Here is a 9765-nt window from a genome sequence, read left to right on the forward strand (position 1 = left end):
TGCTGAATTTTGTCAAAGGCTTCTTCTGCATCTATTGAGATTGGAAAGAGCAACTGTGGAGATTCACCATCTAATTCCAGGCACCTAAGTAGTCATAATTAAAGCTTATCCTACTGAGTATAAAGAGAAAAACCCATGTTTCTTCTCTAAATGGATACCATTGTCCCTGGGCAGGAAAGTTTCTATGGAAAGTTAAGGGCTTCCCTCCCACTTAAAGCTGTATTTTCTTTTTCTACTAGGTTACTGAAAGCAATGGGATGGCAGGAGTATCCTGAAAATGACGAGAATTGTCTTCCCCTCACAGAGGATGAGCTCAGAGAGTTCCACATGAAGACAGAGCAGGTATGTGGTAAACTTTGCTGGAGAGCAGTTAATGACTAAGAGAAAAAGTCCCAGTTTAGGGTGTGAGAAGGACCTTGAGAAAGAAAACAATAAGTTGCCATTGTAGAAATACAGAGGAGCATCCCAGGCCATAAGGACCTCCAGTGGTGGACACAGAACCCGGTCAGTAGTTCGCAGATTACAGAAAGCAATATGTTATTTCATCCTGGAAGCTCTAACTCCTCCTCAGAACCACAAGGCTATGTTCCAAGGTTATGGGCTGAGCCCTTGGTCCCTGGGGAAGCAGGCTAACCCTGCTCTGCTTGCAGCCTTGTGGATTCCCTCTGGTACCCCACCCAGAGCCAAGAAGCCAAATAGTCTCTCTAAATTTCTTCAACAAATGCCTAGATTCTTTCTCTGAATAAAACACTGCCAGGTCCCTACAAACCTCATGGAACCTAAGTTCTGGTGGTATGTATTTAAAGCATAAGTAACAGTGATGTTAAATCCTATAAGGAAAAGTATAGGCTGACATAAAGACTTCAGTACTCAGAATTCTGTTCCCCTATCATCGTCATCACCTGAGAACTTGTGGAAATAAGAAATCTTGAACCCTACCTCAGACATACTGAATCAGTCTGCATTTTAAAGAAATCTTTAGGTGATTCATTTGCACATTGCAGTTCAAAAAGCACTGCTGTAAGAAATCTTCAGCTGTAAGAAATCTTCAGTTTCTTAGAAGAAAGAACATTCTGGCTAAAATTGAGCTGAAGCCTGGCCTTTCCCAACTTCCCTGATGGCTCAGGAATAAAGAATCCGCCTGGAATACAGAAGACCTGGTTTTGATTCCTGGGTCAGGAAGATCCCCTGGAGAAGGGAATGGCAACCCACTCCAGTATTCTTGCCTGGGAAATTCCATGGACAGAGGAGCCAGGTGGGCTACAGTCCATGGGGTTGCAGAGTCAACTGAGCAACTAACACTTCGGCTTTCTGGCCTTTGCCAGGTCCTGGGAAAGGGTAGTGACTTTTGGTCCTGGGCCAGTGTAGTGACTGCTGATGGTCTTTTCCTTTTTTTCCCATGCCAACCACAGCTGAGAAGAAACGGCTTCGGAAAGAATGGCTTCTTGCAGAGTCGAAGTTCCAGCCTCTTCTCCCCTTGGAGGAGCACTTGCAGAGCAGAGTTTGAGGACTCAGACACGGAGACAAGTAGCAGTGAGACATCTGATGACGATGCCTGGAAGTAGGCGTATAAATGCTCACAGTTAAATCTGACCCAGTAAACTCAGCTTGTGTGTTTAGGGGTTATACAGAAGAAATCGTTCTTTGCCTTTTCCTTTTCTTATTTTATTGTTGAATACTTCATGCACAAGGGAAATAATCATATCCCAAAGAGAGAGCGAGCGATTGGCTTGTTTAGCTTTTGTTGTTGTTCTTCCCTGTTATCTGCTTAATAGAGAGAATTTTGTGTGGTGGGAAAGATTTTTAAAACACACATACACACAGTATATATGGGGCAATGCACAGGTGGGAGCTGGCAGTGCAGAGAGGAGGAGACACTGGTCTGCAGCAGCAGCTTCTACTACCAGCCCTTGGGGCACTCACCCTTGTGCTCAAGCAATCATTGTCAATGACAAAGTGACTGTTGAAGTTATAATTGTATTAAATTAATGCTAATAATTTGGATATTTTATTTTATTTCTGGCTGCTCGGGTAACGTTAGCCCTTAACCAAGCATATGTGGTTTTTTCCCTTTTTTTTTTCTTTCTGGGTACAGCTGTAAAATATTTGGATATAGGAAATGTTGTGTTATTCTTGCAGCCTTGATATTCAGGGTGGATTGTAAAATATAAATTTTTGTGAGATTTCAAAGATTAAGATTATTTTGATAACATTATTTACAGATTTAAAAGATGTGGTTATCACAAGTCTGTTGAGGGGGAAAACTACTGCATAAAATAACTAACTTGGAATAAATATTTTGCATCAGTTTGGATTGTCTTGTGTAAGAAGTATATTTTCTTTAAAATTAGATGAGTGGATTTAGAGGTCTGAGGAAAAATCCGAATTCAGACACACCTGTTTCTCCTTTTAGCAGATACATTTTTGATGCAGAAAACCTGTGCAATAAACTACCAGTAATAAAACCAGAAACCCAAGTTTCCTTTCTGAAGCTGTTTTTCACTGCCCATGTATTTGCCAGTGTGCCTATTTTAAGGAACTCTGTGCCTGAATATTCGTGCTAAATAAGAATATAGGGTGTCCCAGGCATTGTGCAAGGCCCTGGGAATGCAAGGAGCACACAACTCAATAGGGAAGAGAAGAAACAGTTACATTAAAAATGGAATCTTAGGGCAAGATCTGATGAACAATTAGAAGTGAACAGATCACTGATGGTGGCATTCTTTGACCAGCTGTATATCACATGGTCCCCAGTGGATATAGCAGCCCAAGATTATGCTGTAATGGGAGACAAGCAAGAGTAACAGGCCCAACCACTTGAAAGGATAACTGTCTTACAGTGTAGATTCCAGAAGGGGTAGAGACTAGAGGAAGGGAAACCACCATGATACTTGGTAGATTCTAAAGGATAGGAAGGCAGAGTACTAATAAGAAAACTTGGGACTTCCCTGGTGATCTAGTGGATAAGACGCCACAGTTCCAGTGTAGGCGGCAAGGGTTCAATCCCTTATTGGGAAACTAGGGATCCCATGTGCCATGTGGGCGGTCAAAAGAGAGATTAATAGAGGAAGGAAGGAAAAGAAAAAAATTGAGTTATGACACTACATTAATTGTGAATCTTTATTTCAGTATTAAAATATGAAAAATGTGCATCTTAGGCTCAATGAAATACTATTAAATGAACTATAAATTGGAAATGAGAAGTAGGTTGAGTTAGACATATCCTGTATATTTGGTCTTGGGCTTTGCCACTTAACTAGTGCTCTCAGAACAAATTTCTAAAGTGTAGCCCTTTTCTCACTTGAAATTGAGCTGGACTTTGATTATATACTTTGAAGTACTGTGTAACCTGCTGCTCCTCCTGCCTTGGCCTTAAGTCCCTGGGGGTGGGGTAACCACCACCTGCTTGTTTAGAAACATGGAGCAGTCAGAGCTCCTGTTGCTGTTGGATTCATCTACTCAGGGAGCTGGCAGGGAGATCGGTCAGCAGGAGTGGGGCCTGTGTGGGCCCCAGTCTCGAGTGAAGGGGTACCTTTCTGTATTTGATTTCCTTTTCTGATGGATTGTGTTCTTCCAGAACCTTCTTTTCTGGGCTGTGCTGATTATCTTGGTTGGGGTGTGGTGGGAATTGGGAGTTGGGGAGCCTTGGTGTGACTTGGTTATGCAAAAAATGTTACCTCCAGAGAGGCATGGTGGAAGGAAATGCTTGTTACTCAACCAGCAAGTCATGGTTTCCAGGCACAATGCCTTCTCTCTCAAGTATTCCCTGGATGGACAATGACATTTAACTTGGGATACATCCACTTGGGCAAAACAAGAATGAAGAAGATGACCTTTTCTGCCAGAGGCTATTAAATGGCCAAGATGAAGTATGTGGTGATATGGACTCAGCTGAAATTCTAGGAGGCAGCTGTTTGCTCCCCTTTATTAATATAGGCAGAAAAACCAAGATGTGGTGGTAAGAGACTTGCCTATACTCATACAAGGTGGAACAATGCTTTAACAGTGTTTTTCAAGCCAGGGACTCCTCCCTAAGGTGACTAAGCCTTCCCACTCATTCTCCAGACCTGCCCAGACCTGAGGTGGTTGCCCAGGGAGCTAAAGCTTCTCCCCAAACAAACTTGACCTGGTAAACGTGGTCTTTCCTCTCTACCTTTGGCTATTTCATCCTCCTCTCCCTTTCCCTCTGCCCCTCTGTCCTGTTTTCTCCAGGTCTTGGCTGGTGTCAGGAAAGGGGTCCCCTCCCATGGCCTCCCACTCCAGGGAGCCAGGGCTCCTGCCCTGTGGATCCTGTGACATGGTTTTCCGCTCATGGGCCCTGCTGGCCACCCACACTCAGCGCTTCTGCATTGGCCGTCAGACCCGGGAGGTGATGATTGGAGCACAGCCCCCAGTAGCCACTGAACCACGGGTACCCGGGGTAAAGGCCTCCATGGTCATGAGTGGGTATTGAAGTGACTCTCAGCATTCCTCACCCCACACCCCATCCGCAGGTTGTGCCACAAGAACACCAGGGCCTCCGGGAGCAGGAGGCCGGCAAATCAGCTCTGAAGAGGCTAACAGAGGAGGTACACCTGGCTTTCCCCATGGGCACAAAACAGCATTGCCCCCCAAGCTTACAGATCACGAGTAGGTCAGATTACTCCCAACAGAGGCTGCGGGTAACTGTTACCTTCAGGTGCAGCGGCTGCGGCTCTGTCTGCAGGAAATGAGACCCTGGATAACAGAAATCCCCAGGGGGCCACAGGGGCCCTGGAGGCGTTCAGAGGCGACGACTCAGAGCGCCCACTCCAAGGCTGCTGGCAGCCTGGGCGAGCGGCTGCTGGCACTGCACTGGACTCACGCCAGGCGCGTGGCAGAGACCGCGGCACAGAGCTGGGCCCTAGAGCAGCGCAGCGAGGGTGAGGGGACAGAGGGGGACTAGGGCCCACCTTCCCCCCTTGGCTTGAGGTCGCCCCACGGTCGTGACTTGATCTCTTACCCCCTCAGAACTGAGCCGGCGCCTCCAAGGTTTGGCCTGGACCGGGAACGGGAAATCACGCATATTCAGTCTGGAGCGAGAGCTTCGAGAACTCCGGGCAGAGGCAGGGCGAACGCGGGGAGCTCTGGAGAAGTTAGGGGCGCACGTTCAGCAGCTCCAGGCCAACCCGGTGTAAGAAGGATGCGTGGGAACCCGGGAGAGCCGCCCCTGCGCGGGGCGGGGCTTGAGCGGGGAGGGGGGCTCTGCCTGGAGGCCGCGCGGGAGCCGTCGGGAAGGGGCGGGGCTACCGGAGACCCGCGTCTCCATCTCTGAAGCGGTCCCGGCGCCGCCGGCCCCGACCCCAGCACCCGGCTGAACACCGTGAGAGAAGCAGAACTCTGTGGTCCGGTGCTACAGGCCACCCCAGGGACTCTGCCTGCGGAGATCGGGTGAGGTCCGGGCCCGGGGACGTTCTCGGGACGAAGCGCTGATCGATTCTGGTAAAACGCTGCTGCCTTCCTGTCCCCTACTCCCTAGGGCCCTGCGTGAGGCCTACATTCGAGGCGGGGGCCAGGACCCCGGCGTTCTGGGCTGGATGTGGCAGCTGCAAGCGGAGGCATCAGCTCTGGAGCTTCGGCGGTCGCGGACCCGCAGGGGTGAACAGAAGCGGGCCAGCCGGGAGACCTCTCTGGAAAGAGGGAAGGGCGGTGAGGGAGGACGCCTTTGGCTTGAGAACCACTTGAGTGAAACTCCGAGGTAGAACATTTGTCTCTGTGGTGGTGGCTAGAATGTTAGCCGACAATCAGCCGTGTTCAGAGAGTACCAAGGCTGGAGAGCTGCTCAGAGCAGCTGGTCACCAGAGATCAGAGGTGACGGGTCACATTTGTTCAATCTCAGGAGGACGGGCAGGTGCTGCATTCAAGGAGCTTCTAGCAGTGGAGGCTGAAAACCGGCGCCTGGAGGCAGAAATCCTGGCTTTGCAGATGCAGAGGGGCGCAGGCCAGACACCCTGGGGTCAGTGAGCAGCCAGTTCCACCCTGCCTAGCCCTCCCCAGCAGGCCAGGCTCAGAGAAAGGGGTTAGAGGGGCCATGCACGGGGAATGCGACCCGTGTCTGCGCCCCATCAGTCCCGTGTCCACGCGCATCTCCAGGTGTCTGCATGGGTTTGGCTCTTGGGGATGAGGTATCTCACTTCCTGCGTCCTGCTGAAGGGCCCCTTCTCTTCCGTGTACCTAGGGCAAGGGGAGCCGAGACTTGGGGCCAATCCGAGCCCACGCCTGAGGAGGGAAGATCCCCCAAGCCTCCCGCCTCCAGTGGCTCCCCAGCTGCCGCCCTCCACCAGAGTCCTATTCTTGGGTGGCGCTGAGAAGGCTGTGAGGACCGGGGGTTTGGATTGGGGCAGTTCTGCTCTGTGCAGCTGGGGGAGCTCGGGGAGCATAGTGTCTGCCTGGGAGGGTTTCAGGAAGAATTAACTCTTCCTGCGCAGTCGCAGCTTCCTGGAGCCATGACCAGGAACCCGGCCAGGGATCCACACTACCTCCTGCCCACAACTGACGTCCTGGGCCCTGCACCCTACAACCCTGGGTGAGGCCGGCTCCCTCCTTCAACATCCTCTGTGACTTAGTCACTGCTACTAGTTTAGGAGACCCACTCAGGCCAGCTAGAATGGGGGAACTGCCTGGGTGGTGGGCGGGTGGGACTGGGGCCTGAGACCTGTGTTTCCTAGGGCTGGCTTTGTCATTTTCTATGACTTCCTGCGGGGCCTTGAGGCTTCTTGGGTTTGGGTGCAACTGATGACTGGTTTGGCCCGAGATGGACGGGAGTCAGGAGGGACCACAGCGCTACCCCCAGCCCTTTGCCTGCCCCCACCTCCAGCTCCTGGGCCCATGGGCAACTGTGCCATCCTTGCCAGCAAGCAGCCTGTACCCAGGTCAGTACATGGGGATTATTTCCTTGGTGCTGTTTGCCACAGCTGAGGCTTGTCCCTCACTCTGCTGTATTTCCTCATCTGTATACAAGGACTCTGGCTCTGAGGCCCAAGTCCTAGGAAGGGAGCATAACCCACTTCTGGCTCCTGACACATTTTTGGTTTTGCTCTAGACTACCACCCTCACCATCAGTAGCCTTGGTCTGTGAGCTCCGGGCCTGGCAGGGGCTAGCATGGGCTAAGGCACCACAGCCAAAGGCCTGGGCCTCACTAGTGCTATTTGACCAGAATCAAAGGCTGCTAAGTGGTCGCTGGCGTCTCCCATTTCGGGCCCTCCCTCCGGACCCCAGCCTTAGCCCTGGGCACCTTAGCCCTGGGCAGCTTAACAGGATTCCCCAGGTGAGTGTGGAGGATGGGGGCTGGGTCTGCTCCTTCACGTTACAGATGCAAGGCCATCTCACCTTTCCCCAGGTTAATCAGGCCGAGCTCTTTCTGCGACTGGTGAATGCAAGAGATGCAGGTGTCCAGACCCTGGCAGAGATCAATCCAGCAAATGCCCACGAGTACCAGTACCCACCCCTGGTGAGGGCCCAACTAGAGCAGGGACAACACAGGTGTGGTTGATGTGGTTAATAACCAGCCTTTGTTGACCACTAAGCACTTACCAAGCCATTACTGTGTTTTCTGTGAATGAACTCATGTGACTCACATATCCTGTTAGGTCCGTACAGCTGTGTCAACAGATAAGGAAATGAGAGCACCATGAGGTTAACTTGGTTCACAGTGAGCAGTTAACTGTAAAGTGGTGTGACACTAGACGCTGTGCTATTAACCTCTACACCAAGATTGCTACAGATCTACCCTCTCCTTGTTCCACAGGTACCCAACTCATCTTCACCGGAAGCCAGCCCCCTCACCCCAACAACTGCCTTTGTTGACCCCCCTCCTCCAGAAGATGCCTGAACTAGCAGACTCGGGTGCAGAGAAGAGGGTTGGGCCCTCCCCCACAGCTTTGACCAACCCCCACTGGCTCAGAGTCCAGAAGAACGGGGGTATGAGTAGCTTAACGTGCACAAGGCTGGGGCCCAGACTGAGGCCTCTTCTGGGATCTGCAGCTTTACTATCTCCATGTTCTGACAAGAGTCTGGAAACAAATACAGATGTGAGCACATTAACATGAGCTCCAATCCCAGCTCTAACTTCCACAAGCACTTGGTCTTTCTTTACCTATTATCCTTTTGTTAAAAAAAAAAAAGATTGATGTGAGGATTAAACACATCAGGTTTATAGTATTGTCTAGCATATAAATTCTTTGAAAGGTGACTTGGAGAGAGTCTTTCATTCAGCTAAAGAAGGTTCAATGCACGGTACTGGATGCTTGGGGCTGGTGCACTGGGACGACCCAGAGGGAGGGGAGGGGAGGGAGGAGGGTGGAGGGTTCAGGATGGGGAACGCGGATATACCTGTGGCGGATTCATTTCGATATTTGGCAAAACTAATACAATATTGTAAAGTTTAAAAATAAAATAAAATTAAAAAAAAAAAAAAGGAACTCTATGAGCTCCCCCCCATGTGTTATGTTTTTTTTGCTAAAGCCAGTCTTACAGCCCACGTATTTATCCCAGCTTCTTCACATCCTCCAGGAAGCCTTCCAGATTCTCAAGGTCACCATAAAACAGGGAGCTCCTGTAGCCTATCTACTTACAAACAACCTGGGTCATGTTCCCTCCAAGTTGGCAGGGGGCTCATCAGAGGTGAAATCCAGCTGTTATTATACTGGGCCTGGCTTCAGACCAGTGTCAGCAAAATCAAAGTCTTGATAATTAAGGCTGCCTTTGCCTGTTCTAACCTGCCATCTGTCCAGTGCAGCAAAGTAGCCCTGTGAATGGTGGAATTATCAAATCCCCTTAGGTAGTCGAGGGCAGGCACTGTTTGGAGTTCAGATCCTGCCTGGTATAAAGCAGTTTCTTAAAGGTCAGCTCAGAGGCAGCCAAGTCACAGATCTTACACTGGCTCTGCACCCTGGACATCAGCAAGGGCCCAATGGGACGGCTTTAGCACCAGTGGCCTAAACACCAGCACCCTCGGACTGGGCAGCCAGAATTGCTGAGCCAGTTTCCACCTTTCAACCCCACATCCCACTGAAATGCTCCAGGCAGCTCAGGATCCGCACTCTTTAAACACAAGTCCAGAGGCATTTTAACATCTTTATTTAATAAGTCAAAACTGTGGACAGGTAACAATTTCAACTGTTGATATTTTCTGTACATAAAGGTTCAAATATAACAATGTAACTCAACCAGCCAGTTCTCCCCACAGATTCTTCCAACCACATCCAAAGTGTCCAGTCAGTCCCTCAGCCACTTGCAAGCTCAATTTTATATAGTTAGCACAACAGTATTCCTCAAGGATCACTCCCCCTGCCCGCTCCCTTGCCCCAAATTTTCGTCAGTTTTTTCCAGGACAGGATTATGGCCCTAATTGGACACCAGGTGGATACCAAGGTGCCCCAAGGCCTGGCATAGCTGTTATTAGCTCACAAAGTCCATCAAACAGTATCAGCACCAAAGAACAAGATCTTAACTAAGTCTTGTTTTGTAGCCCCTTGTCCAGGGAGAGCACCACTCAATTTGCAAGACAGCCCAGGTTCAGAGTATTTATAATGGAAAAGACAGCACCACTGGAAGATAAGGGCCTGCGGTCACGCTTGATTTCATCACCTCCACATTAGACAGGAATCTGGATTAGAACTTCCAACAGAGATCAATACAGAGGAGGAAAAAAAACACAAAAACCTTTGGCCACTGTATAAAACCCAGAGTGCTCCAAGGGGCACAGATTAAGCCAATATTTAAGGGAAAAAAAAAATCATCAAAGC

General features: G+C 49.9%; 2 protein-coding genes and 1 long non-coding RNA gene across 25 annotated transcripts in view; 2 read left to right on the forward strand and 1 right to left on the reverse strand.

Moving 5' to 3' along the window:
* The window catches only part of GPBP1L1 (GC-rich promoter binding protein 1 like 1), a 73022-nt gene extending 70708 nt beyond the window's left edge, over nt 1–2314 (forward strand). For all 6 annotated transcript variants that reach the window (XM_070786639.1, XM_070786637.1, XM_070786638.1 and 3 more), the window contains 2 exons: nt 240–342; nt 1413–2314. In XM_070786639.1, coding sequence (XP_070642740.1) covers nt 240–342; nt 1413–1565 — 256 coding nt within the window. In that variant the 3' untranslated portion in view covers nt 1566–2314. The remainder of the gene's footprint in view (nt 1–239; nt 343–1412) is intronic.
* Nucleotides 1–5109, reverse strand: part of LOC109556351 (uncharacterized) — a 30761-nt gene extending 25652 nt beyond the window's left edge. Inside the window, exon 1 of the long non-coding RNA XR_002180388.2 lies at nt 4982–5109. This is a non-coding gene — a long non-coding RNA (uncharacterized lncRNA). The remainder of the gene's footprint in view (nt 1–4981) is intronic.
* Nucleotides 2620–8210, forward strand: CCDC17 (coiled-coil domain containing 17). Of its 18 annotated transcripts, none has more exons than XM_070786630.1 (13): nt 2620–4411; nt 4494–4568; nt 4679–4901; nt 4990–5152; nt 5296–5409; nt 5498–5667; nt 5858–5974; nt 6197–6333; nt 6447–6544; nt 6687–6890; nt 7061–7286; nt 7359–7501; nt 7767–8210. In XM_070786630.1, the coding sequence occupies exons 1-13, from the start codon at nt 4247–4249 to the stop codon at nt 8065–8067; spliced, it is 2136 nt and encodes a 711-aa protein (XP_070642731.1). In that variant the 5' UTR covers nt 2620–4246; the 3' UTR covers nt 8068–8210. The 18 variants fall into 18 exon arrangements, with proteins under 18 accessions (XP_070642731.1, XP_019813123.2, XP_070642733.1 ...); XM_019957564.2 differs by having other exon boundaries at nt 7359–7469; XM_070786632.1 differs by having other exon boundaries at nt 7368–7501.
* Nucleotides 8211–9765: the final 1555 nt, after the last annotated feature.

The sequence above is a fragment of the Bos indicus genome, chromosome 3 (assembly GCF_029378745.1).
Source record: "Bos indicus isolate NIAB-ARS_2022 breed Sahiwal x Tharparkar chromosome 3, NIAB-ARS_B.indTharparkar_mat_pri_1.0, whole genome shotgun sequence".
NCBI lineage: Eukaryota > Metazoa > Chordata > Mammalia > Artiodactyla > Bovidae > Bos > Bos indicus.

Excerpts from the sequence above, each read along its gene's own strand:
- CCDC17 (XM_070786623.1), top strand. The coding sequence starts at position 4,247 with ATGGCCTCCCACTCCAGGGAGCCAGGGCTCCTGCCCTGTGGATCCTGT. Across the intron at positions 5,153-5,295 it reads CAGCTCCAGGCCAACCCGGT|CGGTCCCGGCGCCGCCGGCC; the intron begins GTAAGAAGGATG and ends CCATCTCTGAAG. Across the intron at positions 5,975-6,196 it reads CGCAGGCCAGACACCCTGGG|GGCAAGGGGAGCCGAGACTT; the intron begins GTCAGTGAGCAG and ends CCGTGTACCTAG.